Source organism: Taudactylus pleione, unplaced genomic scaffold (genome assembly GCF_031769625.1).
Source record: "Taudactylus pleione unplaced genomic scaffold, aTauple2 ptg000147l, whole genome shotgun sequence".
In the NCBI taxonomy this organism is placed as follows: Eukaryota; Metazoa; Chordata; class Amphibia; order Anura; family Myobatrachidae; genus Taudactylus; species Taudactylus pleione.
This window is the reverse complement of record NW_028284549.1, coordinates 1,453,219-1,470,315: the sequence shown is the minus strand read 5'-3', so window position 1 is coordinate 1,470,315 and position 17,097 is coordinate 1,453,219. Positions and strand designations below refer to the sequence as shown.

At 42.3% G+C, this 17,097-nt stretch overlaps 2 protein-coding genes across 7 annotated transcripts in view; one reads left to right on the top strand and one right to left on the bottom strand.

The window, feature by feature from the left end:
• Window positions 1–11,383, top strand: part of LOC148522301 (uncharacterized) — a 46,185-nt gene extending 34,802 nt beyond the window's left edge. For 2 of the 4 annotated variants that reach the window (XM_088474083.1, XM_088474085.1), the window contains exons 3-7: window positions 888–990; window positions 1,195–1,254; window positions 5,948–6,018; window positions 10,865–11,041; window positions 11,134–11,383. In XM_088474083.1, the coding sequence (XP_088330209.1) occupies window positions 5,997–6,018; window positions 10,865–11,041; window positions 11,134–11,246 (312 nt within the window). In that variant the 5' untranslated portion in view covers window positions 888–990; window positions 1,195–1,254; window positions 5,948–5,996 and the 3' untranslated portion in view covers window positions 11,247–11,383. Of the gene's footprint in view, window positions 1–866; window positions 991–1,194; window positions 1,255–5,947; window positions 6,019–10,864 lie in introns of all 4 variants that reach the window. The other 2 variants (XM_088474084.1, XR_015878754.1) reach the window with 2 other exon arrangements.
• Window positions 4,013–17,097, bottom strand: part of ERBB4 (erb-b2 receptor tyrosine kinase 4) — a 1,059,049-nt gene continuing 1,045,964 nt past the window's right edge. For all 3 annotated transcript variants that reach the window (XM_088474081.1, XM_088474078.1, XM_088474079.1), the window contains 2 exons: window positions 16,373–16,673; window positions 4,013–13,880 (listed from right to left, as the gene is read on the bottom strand). In XM_088474081.1, the coding sequence (XP_088330207.1) occupies window positions 13,435–13,880; window positions 16,373–16,673 (747 nt within the window). In that variant the 3' untranslated portion in view covers window positions 4,013–13,434. The remainder of the gene's footprint in view (window positions 13,881–16,372; window positions 16,674–17,097) is intronic.

Sequence of the window (17,097 nt, the reverse complement as noted above, 5' to 3'; positions counted from 1 at the left end):
TGATCAGAGGCGCTCGCTATTTGCGGTCGTTCGTTTTAAAAAAAGGGGTGGCTATTCAAATGAACCGTTCGCTCTTTGCGGTCTGTTCACGCCTCTAAGTCTGAACGAGCGAGCAAAACTTGCGCTCGAAATTTTGATAAAAACGCCCCCTGGCCGTTCGCATCATACGTCATGTCCGCTATTTATTAGATTAATCGAGTACATCGAACAGCGTATGAACTGCTCGCTATTCTTGTGGCTGGTTTTTCCTACCACAGTTTTGCGAGCTGTTCTGACTATAAATCAACCCAGTGACGTGGTCAATGACGCTGCTGTTGTAATTATGCACACCCATAAAATGCCCGTTTTGACCTTTAAGCACGCCTGCGTTCTGATCTCCACTCCCCGTTTTCAAGCACCTTCCCCTGTTACCACCCACATACGCCTCATTCTGTCACTCATATTAGCAGGCATTCGCTATATAGCGAACAAACGATTTGCGGCCGCACTGAAAAACCGTACGCATGCGCAGATGTGCGAACATGGCTCGGAACGAGCGTACTGCCGCTTACGAGCGGCTCTGAATCAGCCCCTGAGTTCAATAGGCGACTGATATCTTACATGGAAATTGGCTGTGTGAGTCAAATGCATATCCCAAAGTACATTTAGATAATAAATGATATTTCAGGCTGTAAAATGGTTAGTAGAATTTTGACAGCTATTGTTATTGTCATGTTCATGCGCCTCTGCCTATTTTTGGTAACGATTGCATGTCACCCCCTTCATTGTACGATAAGAGCGGTTCCTGCTCGCAGCATTCCAGGAAATAAATGTGGATGTTTAATTTACAGGAATTTCATAAGTAAATCTTTCCCTTATCACTTAAGGCCGGGGCTGTCTCACTGCAGGCTCATCACTGGCTCATCCCGACCTGCTGATGTATTGTCTCCAGCCCGTGACACGGCTGATAACTCCACAGATCCCGGCCAAGGAAATCAGGGAAACGTCGGGGTAAGTAGCGCCGTGTGTAATGTGCAATATTTAGCTAATCCGAAAAATGGATAAATCTGCAACTTCACGGGTCGGGTTTCGTTTTGCTGAAAAATGAAATGGTTGCGTATTTTATATTTTCTCCGCTCTGTAAAAATAATTGGGATATTCTATTCTTGATAGATGTGCTGTTTATTTCTTCTTGTTATATATGTGCACACACAGCAATGTGAGGCGCAGCGGCATGCTCGGAATAATGAAGGGAGAGAGAAGTGGATGATCAAGGTCAGTAACGCTATAGTCAGTGTGCAATGTGTGTCATGTATGTATGAGTGTGTGTGTGTGTGTGTGTGTGTATATATATATATATATATATATATATATGTGTGTGTGTAATAAGCTGTCCCATCTCTAATATGCATGGGCAGTACAGGAACGTGGTAAATGCACATTTTAGGTTATCAAAAAGTGAAAAATAAATGTCAATTTCAAGTACATTAAAGACCAAGATGTAAAAGGTGAATGCTTTTCCTATTAAAAACATCGTCATTTTAAATTTCGGGCTTTCACACGCCACAAAACGACAGGCTTTACAAGCGGCCGCTTAGTAGTACCCCTTACAGACCACTATCCCGAGTCGCACCCGTGATTTTGTACATGGGTCCATCTTGGGTGCAACCCGGGTGAGACCGCTTTCAGACTGGCAACCCGACCTGGCTTATTACCGGGTCGATGACATCACCGCCATTACGTGCAGATTCGGCGCTGTATCAATTTCAACGACCTATTACCACCTCTAATAGGTGGTGGAATATGGCATATTATGTGATATGGAATGGGAGGCATTAGCAAGGGCAATTTGCCAATACCTCCCATGCCATATTGATAGTGAGTGAAGGTGGATACATAGTTTGGCTACATTGGCCCCTAGAGGATTTAAATGGACAGCTAGGTGTTGGTGCCTTTATTAAGTCTTTACCCAACATTCAGCCTTCCCTCTGCCTATTACTGTCTATGTTCCCCCTCATAGGCTCGTTGGATTTGTAGTTGTATTTCTAATATATTTGTGGCTATAGCATATACTAAACTTTGTACCATGTGTTGGGCAGTAATGTGTTGAGCTTCGTTGTGAGTCTTTGAATATTTGTGTAGTGTCCATTTATTAGTACACTAAGATGAGCCATCGCCAGTGCGTCAGGTGTTATGTCATCTAACATGCGCCTGGTGTGCGTTCCCGCCACCGGGAGTCTGTGTTTGCTCACTGGGTGTGTTTGCTTTATAAGGTAAGCTATGAATACATGTTGTTCATGCCGTGATGAAAATGCCAGTATAGCAAAGGCATTGAAACGTTGACAGGAGCATAACTAGACCTAGGGGGCTCCATTCCGTCCTTCCCCCTCCGCAACTTCTGCTCCGTGGTCACGTCCTCCTTCAGCAGTGTGCTGCGCCGGGCAGGCACATCTCTCCCGGTCGGCCTCATCTTTCTTCACTGACTGATGCTGGGAGGAGCCGTGCTGAGCCTGCTGGGATATCCCCGGATCACAGTCACGCCTCCTCCCAGTATCAGTCAGTGAGGAGAGATGGAGGCGGAGCTGACCAGGAGGGCAGATGTGCTTGCCCTGCGCAGCGCAGCACACTGCTACTGAAACAGGACGTGACCACGCCTGGCCTGGCACCATAGGTGTAGGGGGAGGGCCGGGTCCTGGAGGCGGTTAGGGCCCCACAGCAGCCACACCCCCTGCACCTTCGGTAGTTACGCCAGTGAAGGTTGCTGATTTCAAATGCTTGGAGTGCTGCTCCTTGATTGATATATATGCATAGTATGTGTGTATATATATATATCTATATATCTATGTACAATTAGCATGTCCCGTCATAATTGCTGTCTTGCACTGAACTGTGCTGTCTTAAGACTTGGGTTCTGATAATCCAGTTGGCAGTTATGGAGCATATACATAGGGCCTGATTCAGACCCGGACGCTAGTTGCGGCCGCTCGCTGTCTAAAAGGGGCTGGCTATTTAAATCATGTGCTCGCACTGCGTCGCGTAAAGCCACCCACTAAGTAATAGCGAGCGGCTGCACTATGCGCTCGCACCTGTATAAAGGCACCCCTTTGCCACTCACAACACACGTCATCTCCAGCAGTTGGATTAATCGGGAACATCGAGAGCCATCGGAGCTGCTCGCAGCGCTTGTGGTAGCCTTTTCTCACTGCAACATTGCGAGGAGTTCAGACTAAAACACAACCCAGTCACGTGTGTAATGACGCTACTTTGCTAATTATGCACACCCATTAAACGCCGTTCAGACGGTCGGGCACGCCTGCGTTAGCACATCCACACCCCCGTTTGCAAGCACCTTCCCGTTACCAACCACAAACGGCACTGTGTCACTCAAAATAGCGGCCCGACTGCGGGCTACGGGCGTGCACTTTCCCATCGCACTGTCTAGTTCGCGCATGCGCAGATTGTGAAAAATCGCTCAATGCGAGCGAGCGCAGCATAGCGTCCGGGTCTGAATTAGGCCCATAGTGCACAGGAGACAGCTTGGTACAACAACATATGAGAATTGATGTCGTTCCAAATTGAGCGCCATGGCACAATTTTCAGAATTTGTATTTGGACACATCTCTATAATAAGTAGATCCACTGTTGTCCCTTTTTTTATTTTATTTCGTTATCGACCCAGATATCCCGTTAGCCAAGATTCTCGACTCCAGGCCTTACTGTTGTTATATTAAATGTTTTTCTCATATTTGCGGGTCCCTCCTCTGCCGCGGCACCTTTACCCCAGAGACATCTTCGGGTTCCTCGGGCGTTCATGTGCCCCTGTGAAGCTGGTAGTGGTTTCTGGAAATTGTAGTGGTATTTAAATATAAAATGAACACAAAAATTGTTAGTTTTGTCGTCTGTGTCTTACCACCATACCGTATGAATTCAGTGCCGGGTAAAACGTGTCTGTATAATGCTTACCTAGGGCGGTTCTTGCAGTTGCACCTTATTAAAATGATTCATACACACACGCTGCAAAGTTTTTGCCATATTTTATTGAATTTCATTTATATTAAATTAAAAATATATTTCTGACAGATTCATTTAACAAAAACGCAGAACAGATTTCAAATTGTTCAGCTGGGATGACGGGTGGGCATGAAAACAAAGCAAAGTGATGCTCCACGTCTGTACGGAGACTGCGCTGGCTGCAGCCCAATCTCTGAGAACTAGGCGATGCTGGCATGCATCATTATCAGAGACCCAATATGCTCGGCTCATTCGCAGATGGTTTAGAGTCTGTTTGAAGTTACCGGGGTCACGGGCTGCTCTGCTGGGGGTTAAAACATTTCGCAATTAACCAACAACATTATACAGTTCATCTAGTGATTGCAGCCCATTATTGCACACAAGTCTGTGACCTAACGTCTTAACCTAAACTTTTTTTTATTAATTAGATTTTTTTTGCTTGATAGTCATCAATAAATGTTCTTCAGGCAGTCACAAGGTTAATGTAGCGCCATCCCCCTACAGCAGGGATGGGGAACCTCAGGCCCTGGGGGCCATCTAAGGCCCGCGGAATCATTTGGTATGGCCCTCTGACTTTTTCCTGCTAGTCACAATCTATGCAGCAGTGTCGCCTGGAGCGTCCTTAGGATGCTTCAGATGGTCACACCGCTGTCCTTACAACTCCTCGGAACATCCCCAGGATGGTCCGGGGAGTTGTAATCACTTCCTGGCGATTGTGGCCCCGCCCCAGTGTGACATCACAAGGAGGGGACGTGGCCTGCATGGGCCCGCAAATAATGTTATCTATATATCAAAATGGCCCTCAACAGAAAAAAGGTTCCCCACCCCTGCTCTACAGGAAGGACCATTCAGCAAAAGTGAGGGAGTGCTCATACAATAACGGTCTTAAAATATCATTATAACTGGAAAACTATGCAGACATAATGTATTTATCACTCCTTAAACCAGCAGTAGCATTAATGGAAATGGGGCCGATTTATCAAATTAATTATGTCCTTAAAACATAAGAAAACATCTATTTTCGCAGGTTTAAGACAGAAATAAGTATCACACCTTATAACAAGGCTAGAACACAGAATAGATCGTAGCTCTGCGTCCATATACGTCTTTGGGAACAGTGTTATGGCTCCATTTAACATGCTCTGAAAAGCTTGCCTTTTTCGGAGCTTGTCTCCGTCTGTTAACTCCCTCTGAGGTTGACGTTACCTATATGGGGACAGCTGGCTGGAGAAAGGTCTTCTGATCACTCCCTGGTGGGCTGGAAATGTTCCCAATGCACATTGCATTTGTTTTGGTTTGCACATGTCTGGCCTGAAAACTCGGGAGTAAGGTGATAGTGTTAAACAAAAAAGCTCATCGCAAGGAGCGGCCATTATCGGAGCCCGTGTTAGTTTCTGACCCATGATAATTTGCCCCCGAAACACATTCTAAAGAATGTTATTTCTTCATAAATAGACCCCAAAGTGTTGTAATAATATTTTTTTCTCCTAAATAATATTAGTGGGAAGTGTAAAATTAGATGACGATGTTTGTTTACTAAGAGGTTTAACTGTCCTCTGGACACAGTCTAGGCAGCCATTTTGTGACATAAACAAAGTTCATGAAGAGGCAGCCATTTTGTGACTTGACTGTTCTTGAGAAGGTCTAGATTAATATTAATGAGAATGCACTCAGCAATTCACAAAATGCCCTCGATCCTCCTTCACGTCAGTGGTTTTTACTGAATTGATGGTTTAGATATTCATGAATATTTAATATTTGCCACAAAATGGCTGCTTACAGGTTTTCGTTACTGGTTAGATGTATGGCTGTGTAATCTTCATGAAGGTGGTAAAGAGAGCACCCAACAAATTTCAGGTGATCCTTTTTACTTGAAACAGACTCAAAACATGACCCAGACTTAGTCACGTACTTAAAATATGCTTCTTTTACACCATGTGCTGTGTCTTGTCATCAGCAATGCACTGTTCAGTCAGGACCAGGACCAGGGGCGAAGGGGTGGACAAATGTGTGGTGGGACCTACAAAGGTATGTACCCTAAATGATTTCTACCCAGCAAATAGGATGGACTTTGCCTTGTCTTTTAATAAGTGGGTATCCTTATTGCCTGGTGACAGCCTTTTGGTAACTGTCCGCATTGACCGAGGGCTCACGCACTAGGAATAATAATTGGATCACTTCTCTAAAATCTGTCACACATAGATGTACGATTTGATTGACGGTAACCAGAGCTCTCGTCTTGGGCCCAGAGGGAACTCAGTGGCCCGGACTGTACTAAACAGTTTTAATGTGGCTTTTGACAAACATAGTAAGGTGGTCAAAAATCAGCATCTTGCTCGGGGTTCCAGAGGGGCTTGAGCAGGCTCTGATGGTATATTCTTGTGTTCAACTGTGGACGTAATGGAATACAATAGACGTAGGTGGATTTTATTGTTAGTAGTATAAAACTTCCACTGCTTTGCATATGTATTAATCACATGCACAGGACTGCCTTAATACATAGGTAGGCGTTGGGCAAAGGTCACATACATAGATGCCCTATACCTCTTGCCAAACACTAGAGATCTATCAGACCGTTAAAATAGATTTAGAGGTTTATGTACTAAGCCTTGGGGGAAGATGTACTAAGCCTTAGGGGTGTATTTATCAAAGCTGGGAGAGTAATAAAATTGTAGAAAGTAAATTACCAACCAATCAGCTCCTAACTATCATTTTATAGACACAGCCTGCAAAATGTCAATTGGAAGCTGATTGGTTAGTACTTTATCTCTCACAATTTTATCTCTCTCCCAGCTTTGATACATACCCCCCCCTTAGAGAGAGATAAAGTGGAGAGAGATAAATGACCAACCAATCAGCTCCTAACTATCACTTTACTGGCTGTGTTTAAAAAAATTACCGTTACTTAGGAGCTAATTGGTATGTACTTTATCTCTCTCCAAGCTTTCGTACATATCTCGTTTGAAGAGCGATAAATTGGAGGCAATAGTGTGATCAGCTGCATTACAAACTCAGTTCATGACTTCTAATATTACTTTTTATTGTGGACCTCAACAAATGATTGGGGAAAAGCTGTACAAAAAAAGTTTGACGTAACTATCTCTGTAAGGTAGGTGTCAACATTAATGAGCAATGCATTGTTGAGCCGGTAAGTAGCACTGTGGGTTAAAGAACTGAAACAAAAATCCCCAAATAAATAATAATTCTTTGTTTACCTGAATTGGGGGTTCCCTAGTGAGGATCTCACACCACCCACAAAAATCCTACAGAGATGCTTCTAGCTGTCATTGTTGGCAGAGGGTGGACAAAAACAGATTTGAAATCAGAAGCCCCCGCAGAACGTGTGTGTCGGATAAATACCAAGGATCGCCCATCTCATGTAACAATGAAAATAGAGAGGCAGCGATGGTAGCTGCCTCTAAACTGCATTCAAACAATACATAAGCAATGAATCAAGTCACAACAAGTACAACATTAATCAAAACTCCTCACATGAAATTACAACATAAAGAATAAAAATTTTAAGAAATAATACTATATTAAAAAGTTAAAACGGAACCTGCGATGCCCCTTTCCCTGCCAAGGAGATCCTTGGGGTAGAGGATCAGCCTTGGCAGGCAAGAGGTTTACGTGCGAGGGCAGGGAACAGTCCTTCATTGCAAAAATTAAAATAAAAATTACAGTAACCAAAGGGGATTTCTTAGCAAAAAAGATCGGTCGGGGCGCACGCACATGGAGAATAATCAAAGCAAGTGCGGGGAGTAAGCAAGCCACGGCAACAGAATTACAAGTAATGTAAAAAAAAAAAAATAACACCAAGTGTGAGCAAAATAATAATAATAATAATAAAATTGCGTAAATTTAAACCACCAGCTGTACATAAATATATTCAAATCAAAAGGGAAGAGCAGCTACGTTCCAAAGAAAGATGTTTTATGAATGAAGAAATTACCCACCCTTATGTACAAATTCAACTGGCTGTATTTCTGACAAGCTATAAAAATACTATTCACATTTTCTGAGTAACATACATACACTTGTGTTTTTTTCTTCTTTTTTTAGTATACATTTAAAAGGCAGCTAGATAAGAGAGCAGAAGCAAGGGGGGGGGGGGGGGCAAATCATGGGTTACTTGCAAGGGTCAAAATGTTCAAATTGTTCCAAACTTAATTCCGTATAAGCAGAATTTTTGAAAACCGTGGTACGGAGTTCCAAGTCTGCAACCAAAATGCCACATTAGATGACTGGCATGGATGCATCTTACATGGGGAATACACTGTGACGTAACCTATGATTGGACGGATGCACCAGGTGCAGAAGTTTGATAGAGTTTTGTGGAGCTAACGCGTTTCTTGCAAAGTGAGGAAATGTTTTGCTTTTACAGGATGGAATTATTTAAATGAGATAACTAAGATAGTAAGGGACTTTACAGAGGCGTTCTCTTGTTTTTTTCGTGTGGGCTCATAGCATTTCTCCTGCACAAGGTTTTCCATTCTGTGCCACATGGAGATCCCCACTTTTCCTCAGAGTTATGCTAGGATTTACTTTGCACCTTCCAGTTAAACTTCTTAAGTATATTTTGAACCTCGCTGCAACTTCATTGGAATAAAAAAAAACTCCAAACACACAAAAAAGCTACATGTAATAAATACGATCCTGAGCTCACACGCGCGATCAAACATAAGGCTTGACAGCAGTAAAATATGGAAAAGTAATTGTACAGTGGTAGCAATATACAAAACTAGACGCAAAGGGATTTTCCAGGAAGTGGCCAAAAAACTACAAATGCGCCTGGTGGATAAGTAGACGCGATTGCGCATAAGCGACCAAAGTTTGTTGTAACTGACTAAGAGAACAGTAAAATAATTTAAGCAAATATGGCACCCTGTGCCTCTCAACTTGTTAGGGAGCTACACTTAACTTGCAGGACTTGTACCACTTTAACAGACGACGATCCCTCAGCTGCCTATCTATGATGTACAATATGGCTGACTTATTTGGTGAAATTGTATATACTAAAGACAGCTGTAAAATGAGTTGTATTATGCATATACAGTAAGCCAATGCTATGCATCAATTTATTCATTCTAGAAAGACAATTTCCTATTCAGTATAACTTACAGTCTGATCCCAGATTCATTGTTTTTTTCCATAGAGGTGGGCACTTAATAATAGGTGAGTTAAACGTTGTTAGTTACTAAAAATGAACGTTACATAAAGCCAATGTTTCAGGCAGGTGGGCGGCTGAGCTTTACATAAGGGACCAAGCATAGCCTTGCATAAATAAACTGTAATAACCATGAAACTGATATTAAAATGGCAAATCCTACCAGAGATTGGTCAGCAGAAAAAAAAACTATGCTTAATCTAAAATTTAACAGTTTAAACATCAGAACAAGGGAATATAAACGAAAAACAATGGAGTGTTCAAATTAAGATGGTTAAAATCTCAAATATCATTATGCGCCTATTAAAACAGCATTTAAAGGAATAAGTGATGTGAACGCAATTAGGCATTAATCTCTACAAAGGGAACAGCGTTATGGCAATTGTAACACCAGCAGGTAATCAAATTTTTCTCCATCATAATATAATGAAATTAATGGGATTTTTGTGTATATATATATATATATATATATATATATATATATATTTATAGATGTGCGGTACGGTTCTCCAGAAATTCGAGGTTCGTATTGCAAAAATGATAAGATTTTACCTGTTTTTTAAAAACTTTTTTATCAAACTAAAAAAATAAAAAAAAATGATGCAATTCCAAAACCTGGGAGTCCGTGTAATATTTTTTTATGAAGTATAAAATACTATTTTATTTTTTTTTGTCTAAATAATACGATATATAACGATGTAGAGACAAATTTTTAAGAGGTTATTGTTAAATAAATAAAATGTTCTGGTATGTGGACACCTAGGGGTGTATTTACTAAAGTGCGGGTATGCAGAAGTGACTATGTTGCCCATAGCAACCAATCAGATTCTACTTATCATTTATCTAGCACTTTCTAGAAGATAATAGCTAGAATCTGATTGGTTGCTTTAGTAAAAACACCCCAGATAAACACTCCCGGCTGGTAGCAGAGCAAAGGGCCTTTTAATACCACGGTGCAATGTGGCGGTAACTAGACCTTTTTGTGCAGCTTACACAATACACAGCAGATGGTCTGTAGTATCCGCAAGCATAGAAGCGATTTATTTACATTAAGGGAGGGATCCATATTATTTTCTATCTCTGCCCATGATCAGTAATAGATGTTAGGTATCATTACGAGGGAATTTCTCATTATAGGTCACATGCTTTGCTTTCATATTTAGCTGCCATTCTCCTAGAGCTGCTCCGTTAAATTCCCACACAGAAGAGTTGGCAAAGTTTCCTTGCAAATTCTTCCATAAGTGACGGGAATAAATAATAATCGACCCATTTTTACAGCAGTACTAGTTAATGCTACATAATATACCATGATACCATCAGGTGCAAAGGAGGACTGCGCTAAATAAATCATTTCCGTGATTCACATTATGTTCACTGGGGCGCACTTTGCTTCCAAAAACATTTTGAAGGTCAGCGTTCCTCCTCTTATGTCGGCCAAGTCCAATGTACATATTGTTCAGAAGATCATTGCAAGTCCGTCCACTTACAACTGGGTTATTTCATTTGCCTTGTATGCCCCCAATAATGTACAAATCCAAAGGCTACAAACCATGCAATCAATTTGCAGAGAAGAGATCTTCCTCGTGGTGGGTGGTGCTAAGCAGCTGGCAGTGTTAATGCAGAGTATTTTTTACGGTGAGGGTGGGAACCATCGTTTGGCACTGTAGTGTCTTCTTGATACATGTTGTCTTCATTGTCACTTTCTAGATTTTACGCCAAGGTTGTCCAGACTCTCGTACCAAGTGCTCCTCATGGTTTGCCCACAGACCAGTTCTGTGCAACTCTTTAAACCACTTCCATGGTCAGCAGAAGAGTCTTCTAAGCAACCGTGCAGGAGATATTGGCTTATAGCATTTTTGTGCAACTCAGAAGCTAAAGACCAAAGTACGTTCTCTGTGCGTGAATGTATTTCTTATAGCACTTTGGCCATTCCCCTTATTTTATTGGACATTAATGAATTTGACTTTGTTTCCAAGGTTATGTCTACAATTTAGCTGCCATGAAGCTTCCCATTGGGACTCCAACCGCATTAGGAACAAGTGGTAACCTAGTTGGCAATAGTGTGTCCTCCAATTATATTTGTCTGTAATACTGTGGTGAACGTAACTAGATCAAGGATATGTACTTACTTTTCTATACATTATACCCAGACAGAGCCTATACAAATGTAACTGAAAACAATTGATAATAAGGTATGAAAAGAAAACGAATGAAAATAAACCAATGAGAAGGATATGCATGGCTGTGCTTCTTATTCCCTGGTTCTTATTCCCAGGGTCTCTACCTGTCCTTACTGAGATATACTGTATCCTCCCGGTAATTACAGGTTCTCAAAGAGATCAGCCTCGGAGCAGCCTCAGAGCAATCTTCCCCAAAACCGTAGTCTATTATCCCCACAAACTACTTATTTAACGGACAGATGGAGGTGGTCAAACAAGCTTTTAAAACACTGAACAGTCACTGATAATTAACACCGAAGAGATGTTCAACTCTCAAAACTACTGTAGCAAGTCAAACAGCAGGAAGACATTAAAGTGCTTTTATGTCTGAGTTAGTATACTGCCTCTTGTCCATAAACAGGGGTCAGCCTGGTGTGTGTGTGTGTGTGTGTGGGGGGGGGTCACCAATTTTAGCTTTAGGAACAGTGAACTTGTATGAGAAATAATGTTGTACCGTTAGTGAAGACTAAAATCTTCCATTCATGCACCTGACTCTTTCAATACTCTCGTTGAGAATCTGCCTAACCCATTACAAGATCTATTATCCTATAGCTTATATTCAAGAGGATTTTTACTGACTATTTTTTTTTTTTCTAACAAATAATTTTCCATTTGTTTTGGCACGTCCATAGTCTTTTGTGTACATCGTTTGATTCTGCTGGTTGCCTCCATATTGCTTCATTGAAAATCCAAACGCAAAAAAAAAAAAACATCATAAGAAATAAAAAGGAAAGAAACATACAACAGCCTGTGAAAGGACAAAAGAGAACATAGAGTCGTAAGTGCAAAACTGACTTTCTGGACTGAAGTCTGCAAATCCCTGCTGCATTAATTCTTCCCAAACGTTAAACTCCCCAGTGGCCAAGAACATCCGAGTCCCCAATATAACGTAATATCTCCAATGTCATATCTGGCTCCAGGTTACAGGTAACCAGTCTACATCGAGCTGGTTCAAGTCCTGAAATCAGAGCCATTAAACTTGTGGTGACATAACATCCACGGTAGGCAAGTCTTCTTAGACCAAAAAGCTTGCAATCTTCTCCCATTGCCGTCTTGATGACCCTTAATCGGGCTATTGTTGGTGCCAGTGTTTGAATATTTCTGTATTGTGGCTTGGATATGGAAACAATGGAGACACGGGTTGGAGGCTACAGATTCCTGGCTTTTGACACTGTATGGCATCAAGAAAGATAATTGTATATAAACACAGCTTGGACTTCTTTCACCATTTGGCGGATACTGTACCTCACCGTTAGTTGTATTGTCAATGAATTGGATTTCCAGGCTGAATCAGACCAAAGGTATTATATATACATATTGCGTCATCTTATGTCGAAGAACTTTGTCGTGACACAGCTGAGACAGTCTCGGTTCTATCAGGATAGGGACACTGCATCCTCAAACCAGAAAAGTCACATTTTCTATGTCCCATAGGCTTCATAATCAACACTGTTTTGTCCTAGGCTTCCTGACCAACACTGAGTAAGAAAGAGAGCCAGATATTTTCACCTTTTAGATCATAACTAGAGGGCTCTACTACAAAAATGTCAGCTAAAACCATATTTCTACATGTCAGTGTGTTACTATGTACTAAGGTACTCTGTAACAAGTCTAACAGCTAAGCTTAAACGCTAAAACACACCATAAGTCCATTGGAGCTTCCAGTACCCAACATCATACAGACGATAAAGGGTACTGTTAATCATATATGTATATATATATATATATATATATATATATATATGATTGCGCTGGTGCCTTTGTTAAATAGGAACATAAAAGTTGAGTTTATCATTGGCTCTACTATCGAGACACCAGTGCCTGGTTATTGGATGATAAATAGCCAAGACTGTGTGAGCTGCCAAGTCTGGGTACTCCATCAAGTGCTCTCTATAATAAATAATAATAAAACATAGCCTAGAACGTCCCTACCTTTTTATGGGAGTGATCTAGCATGGAGAGGAAGCGCACCTGAGGAAGTGAGGTGGCTATTACCGAGGGAGGGCTCAAGGAATTCAAGAGATTTGGGTTATCTCCCTATGAATAATACTGAAACGCCTACACAACAGTGTTCCGATGCCTGTAAGGAGGAGGGGGGAGGACAGTGCCTGGCTTCAGTGTGAACTCGGTCAGGTACTCTGGGTTTTCAGCCACTACTGGCCTGATGCGTCCATTTTGCTTATAAAAGTATTTTGTGCTATACTCGTGCAGGTAGTCTGGGTGCTGAATGGTGCTCCTGGGTGGCAAGCTATGGTTCCAATATTCCGGGTTGTCAAACGTCTTCTTGGCTTTTTCTGGCACGGTAAGTCCATTGTTTTTCAGGTATTCTGCATTTTCCATGGTCTTGGCAAAAGAGTTGAGATACAGATGCTCGTTGACATACTCGTCCTCTGATTTGGGTTGCCCGCTGGGTCCGTTGTGGTATTCCGGGTTATCCAGAGCTTGGAGATCGCCATTTTTTCTCCTTGAGACAAAAGGATTCTCTTCCACTGGACTCAAGTAGTCTACAAGACAAGACAGAAGTGTTGGAAAGTAAAAAAAAACAAAAACATTTCTATCAATGACAACTAGTGTAACTAAAAAGTCTACTTAACAAAGTGTTGCATCAAAAATACACTGAGCCGTGCACACTGCAACACAACGCACACACCACAAGCACAGACATGCTGGTTTCCAGATGTTGACATTGTGCTAAGCCGGCCATAGACGGCATCATTAGCGCGGAGAACCCGCCGAAAAGGACAAGAGGAGAAGCTACAGCACGATTATTGGTGGGTCTCCATACACTGCACAATGTATGGAGGCAATCTTCATTTAACAGCATGGAAACGTCAGAAAGAGCTACCCAAACCAAATGATCCAGACTGGTTTTCAGCCCTTTCCAAGCTGTGAAAGATTTGTGTTCATGTCCATACACAGAACGATAATCGTACAGAACAGTCGTTTCATCAGCAGCGATAACTGTTCTTTGCATGGGCAGTTTCAGTTTAGTACAGCTGGGTACACACTATCAGATAAGTTCTGCAGATTAGATAAACACTCCAATCCTACAGAGTGATTATTCGATCGGTGTGCACCCATACACACTGAGCAGTTACCAGCCCAGTATATACTTCCTTTACATCTCTTCAACGGGATCGGGAGGTCGGGAAGGGGATAGCGTGTGCAGCACATCAGATCCCGAACTCCAGTCGTGACCGCTGCAGGAGTGTTTGAAGTCCGTTCTTTGGCTAATGCACCTGCACACACACTATACAATTATTGGCTGATCGACCCGATAATTGGATCGTGCGTAACCGGCTTAACTGTTATCATTCAGAGACCAAATGGATGTGTTTGTTATTTCTCAATCTCACTATGGGAGATGCATCAACACTTCTAAAGAGAGGAGTTGAGAAGTTGCCCATAGCAACCAAACAGCTTTTATCTGTCATTTTATAGAATGTACTTGATAAATGCAAAGTACTGTAGAAACTGGTTGCTATGGGCAACTTCTCCACTCTAGAAGATTTAATACATTTCCCCCTCTGTACCTTGCTGTGTGGGCGTTGCCATCTCTATACACAGTCAAAACTCATACTTTAGGGGGCGATATCAAATCTTCTAAAGAGCATAGCATTATACCATAGCAATATACGTTAAACAGTCTATAAAATTATATAATTGGTTTATATGGGCAACATAAGCTTTAAAAGGTTTAATAAATCCTCCCAATTAACCGTTACCAGTACCTTAAGCAATGCGTCATTCCCATTGGAATATCAGAGTCGGATGGAAATTGGACGTACGTGCTCTTCCACTGTATTCATGGGAACATATGTATAAATTTGCCCGTGCGCAGAACTGAACGCATCTTGTGCTACGCCCGTCCCCTCTCCGTACTATGGTTCTATACTTGCCATCATTATTAGTGTGCACTAGTAACATCCTATACACCCCAGATCCACCGCTTCAGTCGTTAATGCGTAGATGCAATTGAAATTCGCACAACTCCATATAGATGATACTTTTATACACTCGGCATTGGAGAACGCACAATGTGATAAAACACAAGGGGGGAGTGATTCAGGGGTGGACGCTATTGCTGTAGCGGCTGATAGGCATCCTATTGAGATGCCCACTGGCTGCAGGACGCACCACTGGCCACCGTTATGGCAGGCACAGAATGTCCGACTGAGTCAGTGTCAGTACAGCTGCGTCTTAGAAATGGGCATCAAAAGTGCACGGATCTGCGTCTCTATGCGGTAACCATGGGAACGCATGTGCATAAGGCCCTAAAGCTTTACGTGTAATCCTCACTACAACATGTGAATGTACAGTCTAAAATGAGAGACCAATATTCCATAGACTAAAGGCCCCCATACACGGTGCGATATAGCAGCCGATCCGACGGATTGGTACGATATCGCTGCTATATCGTACCATGTGTGGGCATGATATCGGTGCGCGCTCCCGAGGGTCATACATCGCACCCCCAGATCTTACTGCATGTTCACTTGACCTGGGGATGCAATGTGCGATCACATGCAGCGCTATGCAGGTGGGGGAGGGGAGTGCCGGCATATGGGGCGGTCGGCCACCCGATCACTCCGTGTGTAGGGACCGCCCGATAGGTCGGATCGCAAGTCGCATAACAAGGTGCATATCGCGCCGTGTATGGGCACTTTTAGGAACACATTGTAGGGGTCTCTTTCTTTATAGAATTATATAGACTAAAAGTGGCATTGGTATATATTATATACAATAGACAGGATCAGCTGTTACCCTCACATGAGAAGATGCCATCACCAAAACCAGGGTTGAACTGTATTAAAATGTTTAAAACGTATTGCTCGTGACTACGTATAACTGTATACTTTACAATCTTTTTGATTTACGTGCACAAATTAAAAAAGTAATCACAAATGATCAACATCAGAGCACTAACTGCAGAGACGGTATATACTGTACACACAAAATACTACAAGCAAGAACTTGCAGCAGAATTAGAACCCACCTGTCTTAGGCTTGTCTTTCATAGGAGTCATGTAGCCGTCTTCCCCTACCACGCCTTGCGCTGTGCGTTCTCGTATAAACGAGGAGGTGGGGTCGGCGCTGTACCTCTGCAGCACGCTTTCTTCCGGAGCTCGCACTGGGTTCTGCTTGCGGAGAGTTCCATTGCAGCAGGTGTCTTCAAAGGCTTCGGCGTTTGCACCCTGGGCCGTAGGGACCTCTGGTATGGGGCACGCCGCTGGTCTGTAGGGCAGGGTCACTGACTCTTGAGTGGTGTAGCCTCCGTCTCTGTACACAAACTGATTCTGTGAAAGACACATAACTATGAGAAAGAGCTTTGATACCGTGTAGCATAACACGTTCCATATCATCTGATAAAAGCTTAGTAGTATTGATCATTTAAAAGAAAAAATGGCGGTTTGTAAGAAAAACATCAGAGTTCTATTTAGGTTTTATTTTTAGGGGCACCCGCCAACTATTTATCCCCAGATTCGAAAATGGCAAATAGACATAGGGAGAGGTGTATCAAACCTTCTAAACAGCACAGACGGAGGTGTCATCCAACTCAATCAGATTCTATGGGGTATAATTACAAAAGGGCAGTTTTTTAGAAGTGGAGGTGTTGCCCATAGCAACCAAACAGATTCTACTTATCGGTTATCCAGCACCTTCTAGAAGATAATAGCTAGAATATGATTGGTTGCTATGGGCAACAACCCCACTTCTATA